General features: G+C 35.1%; 1 protein-coding gene across 4 annotated transcripts in view; it reads right to left on the bottom strand.

Moving 5' to 3' along the window:
- Positions 1–399: 399 nt before the first annotated feature.
- The window catches only part of LOC121423809 (serine/threonine-protein kinase PLK1-like), a 49203-nt gene continuing 32450 nt past the window's right edge, over positions 400–17152 (bottom strand). For 2 of the 4 annotated variants that reach the window (XM_041619304.1, XM_041619301.1), the window contains 9 exons: positions 13458–13553; positions 10948–11362; positions 8894–9020; positions 8042–8128; positions 6603–6771; positions 6135–6264; positions 5113–5169; positions 2515–2673; positions 400–1667 (listed from right to left, as the gene is read on the bottom strand). In XM_041619304.1, the coding sequence (XP_041475238.1) occupies positions 1449–1667; positions 2515–2673; positions 5113–5169; positions 6135–6264; positions 6603–6771; positions 8042–8128; positions 8894–9020; positions 10948–11362; positions 13458–13553 (1459 nt within the window). In that variant the 3' untranslated portion in view covers positions 400–1448. The remainder of the gene's footprint in view (positions 1668–2514; positions 2674–5112; positions 5170–6134; positions 6265–6602; positions 6772–8041; positions 8129–8893; positions 9021–10947; positions 11363–13457; positions 13554–17152) is intronic. The other 2 variants (XM_041619302.1, XM_041619303.1) reach the window with 2 other exon arrangements.

Raw genomic sequence — 17152 nt, 5'->3', positions numbered from 1 at the left:
AATTCCTCCTTTTACTACTTCAACTACATGAAAAGTGAAAAGAAGCCCGTATTCTGAACTCGGGTTTAAATTAAACCCTGGATTTAACTTTGGAGATTTAACTATGGAGAGCCAAATGGGGCACACATCTCTAACAGTACACATCCAATTTATTGACTCATTTGACACCCAAATTGTTCATAACTGTCTGGGAATGATAAATAAAGCATTTTTCTTCATTATGAAAGCCAAATAGTAAACATAAAAAATATACATTAGAAACAGAGTTTTTAAATTTTTGGCTCCCCATAACTTTAGCACAGAGTTAGACCATGGTCTAAGTTAAACCTGACTTCAGAATACGGGCAAAAATGTGTTTATTTTACCTTTTTATCCTGGACAATATTTTGCTCTCAAATAGCTGTTAAATCATGTTACTTTATTACAATAAGTGGATTCCTTCTTTCATACTAACAAAAATCAAAATCTTGTACTAGACTAAGTACAAAATAACCAGGCAAAATTGATGTGACTAATAAATTAAGGTTTGTACTTTTCGTACAAAATTGTTTTTATTTTTCAAGGATTCAACGTGACTAATAAATTTACTTTTATGTGTGGCAAGGAACTTATTTTATGTAAGCTTCAACCATGGTTTCCTTTTATAAGTCAATATCTTGACATAAAGCTATTTTCATCGTAAAAATGAAAATAAATCTCATACATTCAAGAAATTATATTTTCATGATGTTTGTTTTGTTACAAGAGCAGCAATCACAATACACAAGAGTTGTAATTTTGATGATGTTGTAAATGTTATATTTTTTGGTGGAGTCTCATTATACATCATCATAATATTTCACCTATCACACACAAAGACATAATCGGATGTAGTTTGAACCCAATGGTCAGTACTCTGAACTCAAATTTAAACTTAAAAATTTGGTCTAAATTTGTGGTATAACTTTGGATACCCAATTGTGACACAAATCTCTAACAGGGCAGGATCATTGTATTAGCTCAGTTGAAACCAAAAAAAAAACATTCAGTTGTAAAGGGACTGATAGCCTTCTCCACTATTGCACAGAAAACATAAGACACATTCAATGTATGAATGTAAACATTTTTCTTTCAGATTCCTATAACTTGATCAGAGTTAGACCGTGGCTTGGTTAAATTGGGCTTCAAAATACAAGCCAATGAGGAAAGAGGCTATGACCTTTATTTCTACACAAAAATTGCAGGATCAACACAAATACATACACACCCAAATCAAACTGTATATGCAAATATTTCTTTTCACCCATGTGAATTCTTCAGCCAATCAGCATTCAGGATTTGCTACACCTGATGAAAGGAAGATTCCGATTGATTCTTGCAATGCATTCATCATTTTCAATGTTCTGTGAAAGCCATAACATAATCTCCGACAGGGGTCATGACCTTTGACTCCCAACCCCCATCAGGGGTCATAGCTTTGTGTTCTCTTCCTCGCCTTTACCCATCATGCCGTAGAGGACGTGTCTTGCATAGGTGAGTCGTGTGTGGAGTGCCTTGGTACAGCCGTGATGGGTGATATGCAATACTCTATACGTAGTTGGGGTTCTGGATTCATTGATGTAGGTCACTAGATGATCATTGTTGTTGTGACTTAGGATGACCTTGGTATGATCTTCAAAGAAGTTGACCTTCAAGATTCAAGATTTATCAAACATAAGATGGAAACCTGAATTGACAAACATCTTGCTTAAAACAAAATATGAATCCAATAAACAAATAAAATTAAAATTAAATGACAACAAATCAAGAAATCACAAAAAAATTGCATATTTGAATAAAATTTCAAATGTGGTATTCTGCTAATTGTGATATTGGTTTTGGAAAATTCTTCAGGAAGATGTGTGTGTGTTTGGGGAAAATCATTCAGATCTGATTTTTTTTGGAGACCTTCAAGGGAAAAATTGACTTGACTTTTTTTTCTTTGTAGGTAAGTTTCCTTATAGTAATAAAAAGTTTAAATCATTCAAACTAAAAGTAGCTTTATCTCTAATAATTGAATCTCTTTTAGCCACACACAATTCTGTTAAAATTATGAGAAAATATGCTCAGAATAGGTAACATATTTTGCACAAAAAAAACTGATATGAAAAACATTCGACTTGTGAAATGCCAACTTGAGCATACTTTTTAAGAAAACTGCATTAGACTCAGGGTTCCTCTCACATAAAAACTCAATATTTTATTAAAAAGTGCAGTTTCTATTACAAGCTTACTATCAGCCAAACTGAATGATTTCAGTAGATTTACACTGTTATTGCACATTTGTGGCAAGTTTTATGAAACCAACCCATGAGGAGTGTTTCATGAACTGAATGGTGACTCCACTGACTAATTTGTTCTGGGCCAATCAGATGGAAGGATTTGACTAATTTATAATTATAGTTAGTGAATATCACTGACTATTTGTTTCATGAAACACTCCTCTTTATTCTATTGATCAGCATTGCAAAAACAATGTGAAGAATTGATTCTTACCTGTAATGTACCGTTACTGAGGTACATTGTGATAGCTTTCCCTGTTCTGTTCCACTTCTCAAGATAAGGCTGAGCTGAGTTAATTGGTCCTGGTTTGTCCACACCTTTCCTCTTAGGTGAGGGCGATCTAATGCCGTCTTTCTTGTCCGAGTCAATGCCCTGTCAAGAAAATTGATATTAAATTTGATTTTTTTTCTTTCAATCATTTTTATGGGGAAATATAATTTACACCCCATATGTCCAGGTCAGAAGATTATCATAAATATGTAAACTAAAGGGCAAAATCTGAAATTTGTGTTAAAAACAAAACAAGAGATTCCACAAAATTAACCATTATAAAGCATGTATGCCAATTTGAGGATCTTTAGAGAAAGGGTCGCTAGACATTTCAAACTTCCTTAACTCTCTAAACCCATGTTGATGAAATTTGTTTTAAATTGCTCCTCTCAATTTACACTTTCCAATTAGATCAATTCTCAACCTTTGGTTTTAGTTTCCTTTATTAAGGCTGTTTGAAAATATACATGTAGGTCCAGTAAAGATAAAAGTAATGTCAGCACTGGAGAAATCTGTAAACAATTTATTCTAGTTTTGCCTCACAAATGATTTAATCAAAACAACAGCATCATTTTGTCATTATTATTCCCAAAACAATGGCATTGGTAACCGTAAATACAGTTTTGCCCACATTTATTCCTTCAAGTCAAAATCCTTATTGGCAAAGCTAGAAAACAACATCATTTGGGAAATAATATCTGATTCCGATTCCCTACTTGTTAGAATGAGTTAAGTCACATATACAAATCTGATGACAATCACAACAAATGACAAAAAACACACCTATAATCACAAAGGAAAGGACGAAAAATAATCACAAATGTTGTAATTTTGTATCTAGATAACATAAAGACAACACTAATAAGATGTTGACAAACATATAATTTCAAATTAATGTGGTATCAAATCTCACTTGATTATTCACTAATTGAATCAGGAGTACATACACAACAAAAGGAATGCAGGCACAGTCCATGTATGTGTCATTGAGTTGCATAACATCCCATTGAATGAATAAACAAAACAAAATACAAGAAAGAAATAAATGCTTGATAGAATGAAAGGAAAGAAGAAAGATTCCTGCCTCAGAAAACGAAAGCACAGACAAGTCACAAAAAATGCAAACCACTCAATATCATCACAGCATAATGAAAAATTAATAGGGCATATAAATAAACCAACATGAAAATATAGCACAAATGCTCAAAATAAAAATTAAAAAAAATATCTTATACATGTATATATTTGAAGAGAATCTGATAGATGACAATGCATCAGACAATTCTGAAATCCATTATCATTAGGGAAGATTATCATTGTGAAAATGGTTCACTGCAAAGGTCTGCACTTTTAATGGCCTCACATCCACCCACAGTGATCACTATCATTAAAACATCAAAAAACACCAAAATAGGGCAATTTTCATGACCCAGTGATGTGAGCAAAGGGGTAATATCAAAATTGTCAAAATAAAAAGAGATACTTTGCATAAGAAGTCACCCAGATTGCACTAATTCTGACAAGCACTAATCTAGAGAAAAACAAGGGGCCAAAATATGCATAAAGAGTTGCATCTAATCACAACCTCAAAAATCACACGCAAATACAAATAATGCATGATGGGAGAGAAAAATGATATTATGTGATCTGAATGATGATTATTAAAGATGGTGATATTATTTGAAAATTGGTAAATTCATCAAGTTGTGTGTTTCATACCCAACATGTATATTCAGGAGGTGAAATTCTCTGTCTCTGTTTTATATGAAAAGTTGCATTGCTCTAAAATGACCATGATTCGCTTGAGCAGTTCATATAGTCAGGGAAGAACTGTGAGAAGTGCAGGTTGGACTACCAAAATATGATTAGTCATTTTAATATGGAACTGCCCACATATCAATACTAATGACAATAATCTGATTATGTACAAGGCACGTAGGACATACATGTACATTGTATATATAAAGCACTTATAATACCAGGATCATAAAGTTTATGGCCAGGGGGAATCGCATAAAAAAACTCTCACTTTTGTTTCAACATATTAAGTGTCATTTAAATAAACTGGCCTGTATTCTGAAGTCAGGTTTAACTTAGACCATGGTCTAACTCTTTGCAAGAATTATGGGAAGCCAAGTGTCAAAATTTTTATTAAGTTATATGTTTCTTATATTTACTGTGCTCTTTCCTGATACTTCAATGGCGAAGACAATCATCTATTTATACTTCCTTGACAATTATGAATGATTTGAGAGTCAAATGAGCTGAAACATGATATCTCTACTGTTAGTGATTTATGTAAGAATTTGCTATCCATTCTTAAACCACAACTTTAAACCTGAGTTTACGTTAAACCCGACTTCAGAATACGGGCCTTTATGTTTGCCAGAGTTTTTTTATGGCAAAAGTTTTATGCAATGGGTTCCAGGTTGTGTTGATGTTTTTATTTTTTTTTTGTTTTGCGTTTGATCTTTTAGTTGTGTTTAATAGCAGCTCTTTCTGCTACTGGCTCTAGAACAGCAATGGGTTAGAATGAGCTACCTGAGGGGTGTTAGTGATGGGTGAAGAATCTCTGTAACCAAGGTCAGCTGCAGGACCCTGGCAAAGGTCAATGATGCATGATGGGATGAAGAAATGAGATCATGTGATCAGGACGATGATGATGAATGCAAAGCATGAATTATTCTAGTTTTAACATACTCCCCCCCCACCCCTTACAAACATATGGAAGAACATGGGAGGGTTTTGCAAGAAAATATTTGCAATCAATTGGGACATTCTGCTGCCATTTTACGAGTGATAAATCTGTCAACTATAGCACATCAATTAGTGGATTTTTGGACCTAAAATTAATTTGAAATTGGTTGCAAGTTTCTTGCAAAGCCCAACAAGAAATATTTTCTAATGTTATGCATACAAAGTTTATAGCTTGTCCCCTGTACAAGTAGACACACTTTTAAGGATATTTTATAAAAAAAAATAGTACTACAACTACATGTACACTGTATAGCAATTAGCAGTTTTGTTTCTATCTCAAATGATTGAATTGATGACAGTTACAAGAAAGCTTCAGTGAAATATCTTTTTATTTATAACTCTTTCACACTTAACATTTGAAAGTGATATTGGTAAGCAAATGGGATTTCTCTACACAATGAGCATATATATATACATAAATATCTATTTGTGAATTCTACAAATCTGACTTATTGGATTGTGAACGACTTCAACACAAAGTGCTAAACAGGGTGCTCAAACTTTTTCAGAGGAGGTGAACATTATGACTGAATTCCTTATACTTTCAGTCAAAGTGTGGCAAAAGAAACACTTTCAAGTGATACAATCTGTTTAATAAGGATGTAAAACTAACCTCCCTGAATATAACAACTTAGATTTTTCCCCCTTGATGATGAGAATAAAGAGACAGGTGCTATTCCTTGACACAGTTCTAAGTCTAACTTGTAGGACAACTGATGTGTGTAAAGCCTTTACCCGCATTGTTATGGGCTATCCATGAATTCAGACTTAGGATTGTTTTGTGAAACCGACCCCAGCCTACTCACCTTGATGAGGTGTTCATCCATGTAGGTAGCAAAGTAATCTAGGAGGGTGACTTTCTTGGACAGTCTACTGGGGACGGAGCTGAGTGGGAATGAGTGAACCTTGCTGTCCGTTGATAAATATTGCACTGAACTGTGAAGATCAAGCGAGAAAATGAGCTCATGTTATATCGGTTATAGTTGAGTTCACGAAGGAATTTCATTAAAGAAATAGTTATTTTTGCTGATTATTATTATTTTTATAAGCCATAGGTATCTAGGAAATCAGGAGAAGAGACCTGAGGGCAACAGCGATTCAGTTTCTATTCACCTCTTAGGCACAGGTGATGGCTGCTAAAAGAAATGTTGTTGATGATGATGATGATTGATGATGATGATTGATGATGATGATGGTGATGATGATGATTGATGATGATGATGATGACGATAATAATAACAATAATGACCCTCACTGAATCAGCTTAATCTTACCTTCTATCGGGTGTAAAGCTAATTCTTGATTTGTCATTGAACATGACCCCTACAACCTTATTGGAGAGCTGGTAACCGAAGCCATACTTGTTGGAGTAGTCGACCCACTTAATGACCCAGACGACTTCACTTGGGTTAGGTTTATATTTGGGTGTGGTTCTGTGATCTTCTGCATAATGGTGAAAAGGAGAGGAAAGTAATCCTTGGTAAATTGTCAGGAATTTAGATACCAGGAACGTTATTCCATTATAAGTGTGATGGGGTATTTCACTTGGCTGAGTAAAATGCTTAAAGATTAATTCCAGTTGTGGTAATGATTTCAAAATGAGTTCGTACAGAATCCAATGAAATGACCACCAAAGTGTCTGTTTGTATGAATAAAAGATATGTGCCAAAGGATTCTGGAAAAAATTGTGTAATTGCTGAGAAATAAGCAAATAAGCACGGGATTCGGGTCGACATTCAAAGCAATGATACACTGTCCCACTCGTGCTTATCTGTGTTGGTGATCTTCAGTGTGAACATTTTTCAGCGTAGATTTCAAGATTTCACAAAGTTCAGTGTATGTAACTGTACCAGATCTAGATCCTCGATGATATAGTGACAATTAAGCTTGGTTTCACACACTTTCTCATGAAATCAGTGTTTACTGCAACTACTTTCATTTATCTTTAAACTCTCATTCAGATCACCTCTAAGTGCTTTACTTTATCAAGCCAAGTTTTAGCAAAATACTTGGTAATAACCATTGAGACGTCATTGCGTCTAAGCCAAATAAATCTACATTTGTGCAGGATGAATGGCTGCATGTATTTACATTTGAAAACTTTACCCAAGTTAGACTTAAGCCATTTACGGCCTGACTTAGATTTAAGCAAAAACACAAACAAATAATAAAGATTAAAGTGTTTTACTAAAGCAGAATACCAAGTAAAATAATTTTGGCCTAAGCTTTGAATTGAATAGCAACCCGGATGCATGCAGATCTTGAAAGAAATTTGTGGGAAAGATAACTAAACTGTTGTTATCAAGTTCTTGGTTAATTGCCACTTGGTTAACACTTTGTCCCCTCCCTTTGGTCTTACGGTAGGATTATTTTGATGTTTTTAGGTAATGGGGGGGGGGGATAACAAATTAAAGGGTCTGATACGTCAGTATAAACGCAATATTTGAAGGAACTTGTACCCACAAAGCCTTTAAGGCCTTTCCTTAAGTTCTCTCATTTCTTATTTTCTACTGGCATATGCACTATAAATTCTATAAATATCTTCCTCTCCTGCAATTTTACATGATTTTACCTGTGCATCATCTATAATATCTGACACATTATTCCGTACAATCTTCAATGAAAACGAAGCAATTCATCCATCATGGAACTTGAAAGCTCAGAATAGCTTTCAAACAGGAATGCCCCCTCAGCATGGATATCAATATCTTACCTTTTGGCATGTGTTCTAAGCATGTATTAAGCATCTCATAGACCTTGTCCATCGAACAGGTTGATGCACTTTTGACCATCGTCACAGCTGTTAGAAAACAACAAAGAATATGTATAGTGAGAAACTTCCAATCCATAATTTCATAATCAAAACATATTAGGCATGAAGACTCGAACAGAAGATAAAATTGAAATTGGCGAATCAAAACCCTATAGATACACAGCACAACAAAGCAAGTTTTATGCATTTTCTCAAAGCTCACTAATTTGAGTTATCCTCAAACATAATACTTTGCTGGCAAGCATTGAAAGTGCATAAACCAAGCACTGTTTTGTTATGTTATGTAGCTTTTATGTGTCAATTTTACTTTTCACTCTATTCTGAGCCTTTAATATTGTAATCGTAATGTACCATGGAGGATTTCAAGTATGGTGTCAGTGTCAGGGCTTGGTGTTGGTATTGAGAATGTGACTTTGGCTGCTTGACCAAGCTTCAACACTTATTATGGGTTCACAAGAACGATACTAATCACTCATAATATGATTGAGAGCTATTTTATTTCAAGTTTAGTGCTGTGGCTGGTGTAAAAATCAGTTTAACACCAACACTTTTTTGTCATATTGAGATTTTGGAAGTAAAACAATAAATACCATATACATGTATGTTTAATGATTCTGAAAACCAAGATTTAACTCATTTTAGCTTCTTTTTGCCTATGAAGCAGAGAACCTCTTTCCGACATATCAACAGATTTGCCGAGTGGGTAATGATTACACATCAGTTTCCTCAAAGTCTCACTTTTTAGTTATTGCCTTATACTCCTAAACACCTGAAATATTCACTAAAACCTACTTGCACTTCTCTTCTCTATAACATTGACCATGGCTGTCTTGATAGCGGAGGTCACCGGGGTCATAGGTCTTGTCCCTGCTATCCTTGTTCTGAGCTTTGCTTGATTGGTAGGCTTGTTAGAGTTTTGCTGCTCAAGAGAAAAATGAGAAGAGAGATCATTCAGAGAAAGATTCTGACCTTGCACATACACATATGAGAAAAAAGAATGACAAAATGTTTACTCCTCATTTATAAAATATAAATGTCATGATACCTGACAACCAATTTTCATTATTACAGGATAGCAATATCAACTTCAAAATGTATACATGTATGCTCGTTTGTTATTACCTTACAAAGTAAAATTGTTAAAAGATCTTGATTTAAGTTTGATTCCTTACATAGCTCCTTAAATATGTCTTTTACAGGGCAAATTGTACATTTACACACTCCCTACTCCTATAGAAACTTCATCCCCCCCTTGAAAAATATCTAATACACGCACCTAAAATAATCATTTTGAAAAAAAATCTTACACACAGAGCAATATAATGGAACATGAACTTAATTCTGTATCACTGAGTTGCAGACAAAACATAGTATTGCTTGATCAAAGCTTTCTGATTTTAAGCAAGGAGAATGAGTATCAATAATTACTGCATACAGGTTAATGAGATGTATAATGCAAGACAAAATTCATGGCGGATTGTACAGTGTGTCCCATGATATTGATATAATAACTTTTCTATAACTTAATAATAACTTGATCACAATATGTGTAACTTGATTAAAATAATGAATGAATGACCAATATTCATACTGCTTAGATGTTCCTCTCATTTGATGCAAATCATATCATACATATTTCACATTAATGAACAAATCAGTGGCGTAAATCCGAGCGGTGAACCTATTGTTCACCGTGGGGGATGATCTACATGTATTATCTCTTAAATTAGTATGACATCACAGATTCACGCCAATGGAACAAATCTTCCCGTAGATGTTTTGTTCATGTGTTTTTCTCTTTTCCAAGAGAAAAACATGACTAGTATAATCCTTTGCAATGGCTTTGCCATAAAGGGAAGATTAATCAAGGAATGACAAAGTTGTGATTGTTCAAACTGAATGTTGCATTTTCATGATGCATGACAAGTTTATGTATAAACACTCGTTTCAATATAGAGTACATTTCAAGGAAACTGAACTTCTGGGGCCTGTTGATTTCTACCATTGACTTTAACACAGGGCAAAAACTCTGGTAAAAACAACCTGAGTTTTCTCAGGTAAAAATTTTCATGCAACGGACCCTAAACTTCTGGGGTTAATAAACAGGGGGCCCTTCTGTCATCAGACAAGTAATACACCAACATCTTAGGTCTGACAAATTGAGAGACTTTGACAATTTTCCTTGATTTTCATTGGCTGAGAAGCACGGTTTCTATGGTAACTGTCGGAGAAAACGTCCGACAAGTCCTTTAATGAAATGCCCCCAGGTGAGTGTTTCATAAAAAATTTTATGATCTGAAATTTTCCTTGATTTTAATTGGCTGAGAGGCACTGTTACTATGGTAACTGTTGGATAAGACGGAACTTGTCCAACAAGTCCTTTCATGAAACGCTCCCAAAATATTTGCTAAAACTGATTTCACTCTACATCACTGAAAATAAATGAGACAAAAGTGATATCAAGTTTGGAAGAATGGGCCCATATCTGAAAAATCTTTTCAAAAATCCATATTTTATTGTTCGAAATAGACACAAGATATGAAATACTCTGAGAATTTGTTTTGCCCAATTGATCGTAGGCCCGGCAGCCGCTGTGCAGCGCCAGATCGATGAGGCTCTATACCTTTAATTATTGAATGCCAAACAGGGTAGTAGCAACTCCCATCTTTTAACGTCTTTTGGTCTGACGCGGCAGGGGTTTGAACCCCCCGACCTCCCGGTTGTGAGACGGACGCTCTACCAACTGAGCCAACACACTGGTCAGATATTCAGATGCCGTGGCATGCAAACACTGTATCTCATCATCATTAACATTGATTGAATCCATTGTTAACATATAAACTCACTGTATTGGATCCTGATACTGGCTGGCTACTTTCATTATTAATAATATCCGACAGCGGAGCCGTCACATCTCTCCTCTGGAGCGTGCTTTCCCGTTTTAACCTACAGAATTCATTTGTGACAAGTTCTCCCTTGCGATCGCTTATAAGAACCTTGGTGATTGGAAAGTCCGGCGCCGTTACGCACGCCGACGGAGACAACGTCTCCGGGACGAAACCCTGTGTGAAGAATTCATGATCAATAACCACCTCTAGAGGCGGTCTTTCCTCCGGATCTGAGGATAATAAGTCCGAGATAATTTCCTTGGCAACCGGGGATAGGGTTTCTGGGAAATGATATTTGTTGTGTTTGATACGTGCATAGGTTTCCTTTAGTGAGCTGGTCTCAAATGGAGGTCTACCGACTAACATTGTGTACCTGAAAGAAAACAAAAAGAGGAAACTTGTGAAAGAAATCGTAATGATTTATTAAAATTTATTATCAAGTCATATGGTATATATAATTACTGATCATGGTACCTATATATTTGTGCAATTCATAAGCCAATCAAGAAAATACATTAACATTGAATTGATACATTCAGGATAATAATCATATAAAAAAGAAAAGATTGAAACTTAAGTTGAAGAGAGAATAACATCTCTTTCCCACACAGAATTTTCTCTTTGAAGGAATTATTTGTAACAAAGAAATGCAAAAACTTGCCCCAGTATAAGCATGATCGTTACCTTCTTTACAAAGCCTAATTTGAAAAGAATGGAATGAAAAAACTATCCCTCAAACAGATATTAATTCCCTTGACACAAGCTTAAAAATGACCTTGTACATGTTACTACATTATACTGAAAAACAGTCTGTAATTTCATGTGCTGATGATATAACAATCATGACAAGCACACAGTTCAATCTCACATGTGCACTTCTAATCAATAGAAAGTACATTGCCAGGCTATTATCAGTAAACGCGAGTGGGTGCTTCATTAAGTTGGTAGTAAACTTATGCACGGCTGTACACATGACGAGTGATTTGGGGTGTGAATGATGAAGGTGATCATGCAATACTTATCATGCGCACACTGGCATTTAAAGGTAAATGCCAGTTGTGGTAACGATTTTAAAAATGAGTTCGTACAGAATCCAATGACATGACCATCAAAGTGTCTGTTTGTATAAATAAAACATACATAGCCAAACGATTCTGGAAGAAATTGTGTAATTGCTGAGAAATCAGCAATTAAGCACTGGATTCGGGTCAAGCGTCGGCAAATTAATAATAATACACTGTCCCACATGCACTTATCTGTGTTGGTGATCTTCAGTGGGAAAATTTTTCAGTGTAGATTTCAAGTATTCACAAAGTTTATTTTATGTAACTGTACCAGATCCTTGATGATATACTGACAATTAAGCCTGGTTTTACAGACTTTATCACGAAATCAGTGTTTACTGCAACTACTGGCACTTCTCTTTAAGCACGGTTTTATTGATATTTACTCTTTGTGAAACAGTCCCCTGTTGTTATGCTAAATGAGCCATCCATTTTACCCTGTTTCAATATTGTTCTCTAGAGTTTTCTATACAAACATTTTGACTAATTATGAAGTTTGGATAAAATGCTCAAGAGTTCTCAATGAAATGTTAGTCTACAGAGATTGGATTTCAACAGTAGCTGCTGGGAATAAAAACATCCATATCCCAATGAAGCACCAAAGAACAGCTTTCTAGTTTGCAAAAAAAGTCATGCACATCTTACGAACAGCTTTATGAAACACCAAATTTTTCCTTCAATGACTAAAAAAGGATTTAATTATTAAACCTTGCAATGTACTTGTTGCTATTTCGAGGAACCAAACCTAATCAATTTGGATCTTAGAACACTAGAATCTCCATGTGCAAACTCTCAAAATAATTGCAGAATTTAGAGATAATTTTGTAATGCCACAGTCGCAACCAAAGAAACTGGCCCATATTCTGAACTCAAGTTTAAATTAAACCCTGGTTTAAATTTATGGTTTAACTATGGAGAGCCAATTGGGGCAAAAATCCCTAACAGTAGGCCTACACATTCCATTTAGTAACTCATATGACACCCAGATAGTTCATGACTGTCTGGGGATGAGAGGAATGATACCTGAAGTATTTTTCTTCATTATGAAAGCAAAAGGAAACATAATAGTAAACATAAGAAATATACAAAACAATTATAAACAGATTTTTTAAATTTGGGCTCCCCATAATTTAACAAAGAGTTTAGACCGTTGCCAAAGTTAAACCCAACTTCAGAATGGGGGCCGTTTCATAAAGCTAGTTCGTAAGAGCGACTTTAAGAACGACTGGTGATCCTTTCTTACGCACTAATCCTTCGCCTATGTTGTATACCATTTACCAAATGAAAGGATCGCCAGTCGTTCTTAATGTCGTTCTTATCTTACGAACAGCTTTATGAAACACCCACCAGGAGTCAGTTTCGCCAGTGTGACGGTAGCATAATAAACAGATTTGTTATACTCACATTATACAACCTAATGCCCAAACATCTGCTTCAAAACTGTGCCCTATTTTACCCAGCACTTCAGGGGCTATGTAGTTTGGTGTGCCACACATCGTTCTGCAGACAGAAATGGAAAAGAAAAAGGATGGTTGCTTTCAGAAATAGTACAAGAACTTATATAAACTATACCTACTGCAAGGCTCCACACTAACTTTTCTTCTTGGTGGCCCGATCGGTCCACCAAAATCATCAATATCATATTTTTGGTGGCCCGCAAAGCAACTTCGGTGGCCCTAAAACAATAGAAAACATTACATTTAGCAAAAATTTGGTAGCCAAACCAGGCCACCAATTGTGAGCTTTTACAGAATTTTGGTGGCCCGACTCTCAATTTAGGTTGCCCCAGGCCACTGCTAATGTTGAGCCCTACCTACTGTTTGAGGTTGTGGATGGTGTCAATCCCCCTCTTAAATACAATGTAGCATTATGCATCCCATAACTTCATCAATTGATAATCTATTTCAAATCAACCACACATGGTAGACCACATGATGCATTACACAGAGTCTACAATTCTATAACTCAAATATCAATTAAATACAATTTAATTTTCACATAGAACATGTATATACAATCTTTTTAAAGGACAAGTCCACCCCAACAAAAACTTGATTTAAATAAAAAGAGAAAAATTCAACAAGCATAACACTGAAAATTTAATCAAAATCGGATGTAAAATAAGAAAGTTATGACATTTTAAAGTTTCGCTTCATTTCACAAAACAGTTATATGCACATCTTGGTCGGTATGCAAATGAGGGAACTGATGACATCACTCATTCACTATTTCTTTTGTATTTTATTATATGAAATATTTTGATTTTCTCGTCATTGTCGTGTGAAATGAAGTTTCATTCCTCCCTGAACACGTGGAATTCCATTATTTTAACATTTTGTGCTTCAGGCAAGGAGGTTCTAATGATCAAATCCGTAAAAATTAAAATATTGTATTTAATTCAAACAATATAAAACAAAAGAAATAGTGAGTGAGTGACATCGACTCTCTCATTTGGATGTAACTGGCTCGTTCATATAACTATTTTGTTAAAAATAAGCGAAAGTTTGAAATGTCATAACTTTCTTATTTTACATCAGATTTTGATGAAATTTTCAGCATTGTGCTTGTCTGATTTTTCTCTATTAATTCAAATCAACATTTTTCTGAGGTGGACTTGACCTTTAATCATGATTGTTGACAGAGATTCAATTAAATTTGTAGGGACTATGTACATGTACACCTGACCCTTTATAATTATGCTAAATAATGAGTGGCAGAGAGTAATTGATCAAGAGAGAAATAAAAAGAGACTAGAAAGTTGATGTGTCCAAAGGACACAGATGCCCCCGCTTAATGTGATCAGAAATTCATTCAATATGATTGAAGTTAATATTGTGCAGAAACCAATATGCATATATATATATGAGCGGTGACCTGCAGACTCTTAATTCGAACTTAGTCTGTATTTTGGTGTCATCTACCAACTTCCAAAATATTTTTTAATCCATTAAATATTTTTTGAGTTATTGCGCGGAAACCAACTCGTATACTTAATGAGCTGTGACCTTTGAACTACGGACTCCAATTTGGAACTTAGCTTCTATTTTGGTGTCATCTACCTACACACCAAAACATTTTTAAATCCATTAAATATTTTTTGAGTTATTGCGCGAAACCAACTCGCATATTTAATAAGCTGTGACCTTTGACCTGCAGACTCTGAATTCAAGCTTAGCCTGTATTTTGGTGTCATCTACCTACACACCAATATTTTTTTTAAGCCATTAAATATTTTTCGAGTTATTTCGTCGAAACCAAGTGGGGGGACAGACGGACAGGTGCAACGCTCAATGCCCCCACTGGACTTCGACTGCAGGGGCACAAAAAGAAGAAAGGAAGATGATATACTGTAAGAGAAAAAGATGAAGGCTGGGTGGGATGCTTGAGAGAAAGTAGGCTTGAATAACTCGATAGATATTGTAGAGAAGATATCCCAGAGTAAATTTTTCTAGCCTAAAATTCTAAAATAGAACTGAAACAAAGTTGAAATTGTATATGTGTAGTTCAAAAGGCTTCTTGGAAGCAAATGAGAACAAAAAATGCATGACAAAACAGAGACCTCGCAAAATGATGACATAAACTTTGTCGACTTACGAAGAGTCTGTGCAATGACATTACGTGCATTGCTTTCAAGCTTTCAATAAAATATACACGTACAACCCAGGCCAAGATGCTTTTTAGTCATAATTATATGTGCGCATGAATTTTGAAGTACAGTGTACATTAGTTTCAGATGAAGAAGCTTTTGCACTATCTCTTAATCTTGAATGCTACTATAGTAAAATGTGTGGAAGACAACTTTTTTTTGAAAGATCGATATGGTCAGGAAATGAAGTCGGAGGTTAGAGGATTAATATTATGTTACATGTACCATTTTGATGTTTTAGAAAATTACAGATTTTGTGAGAGGGTCTATTCATACTTCAGCAGAGAAATATAAAACATGATAAATAAAAATAGAAATAAAAAAGAACAAAAAAAATTTCATGCACAACATTAAAATGATGGAAAAAATGTATATCATTTTATAGGAAAATACAATCCCTATAAATTTGATGTATATCTGCATAAGAAGTACTGTTGAAAATTAACATGTACACCTGTTCAGCCATTTGAAAAGCAAACACACTTTTAATATGATTTGGTAGAGTATGGTGAGAAGCAAGATTTGCTGGTACTGGAGGAGTTAACAACTTGTTCCCTGGCATTAACCATCATTGTTGATCACCGTCAGTGTTTATAGGGGACTCTATATTTGGCTCAGACGGGTTGGGGAAGGAAACTCTGATAAAGACCATCACAAATAGTTTGCTTCAACGCATCGAGCGAACCCTAGCCAAGGGGTTAGCCCCTATAGCTCATGCCTGTGACTCACCGCTATAGCTTCCGTTTACACTGGCTAGTGCACGTTGCACCAAACCGTCCTATTCAATGTTTACCAAGACATTTTCAGAAACGTATTTGTACAGCTCATTTGATACTAGCTCACTAAAGTTTAGTTTCTCACTGCTATAGCTTCCGTTTACACTGGCTAGTGCAAGTTGCACCAAACCGTCCTATTCAATGTTTACCAAGACATTTTCAGAAACGTATTTGTACAGCTCATTTGATACCAGATCACTGAAGTTTAGTTTATAGCATACAACCTATGACAGCGAGTGAGCACAGGCTTCCGTTGACAGTGGATGGTACAACTTGCTCCAAATTTAATCGTATTTAGCACTTTTTTCTTCATTTTTTCCGTCCAGGACGCTGATTATTCACAATGTCACACCTCCCTGACAATTAGACACCTTTAAACTTGATAATTTACGCATCTATTTTAATCATTCTAAATCACAAAAGCCAGATTTAATTTTGGCAATGATCAGTAACATCTTAAACCAACTTTTTATTTATTTTTTATTTTTTTGCAGGGGGGAGGGGGCAAGTCTACGACACATGGTCATATATATACACCACAGCAATAAAATCAAGCACTTCACTTTGTTATGCCCCACTTTCCCTCCCTGTTTCTATTATTAACGACATGTTTTACCTTGACTTTTAATAGTGACTGAGTCAGAGGTACTTGCTCCATGTACATGTACATGTATGTC

This window comes from Lytechinus variegatus, chromosome 11 (genome assembly GCF_018143015.1).
Source record: "Lytechinus variegatus isolate NC3 chromosome 11, Lvar_3.0, whole genome shotgun sequence".
NCBI classification, from domain to species: domain Eukaryota; kingdom Metazoa; phylum Echinodermata; class Echinoidea; order Temnopleuroida; family Toxopneustidae; genus Lytechinus; species Lytechinus variegatus.
This window is presented reverse-complemented; position numbering and strand designations above follow the sequence as displayed.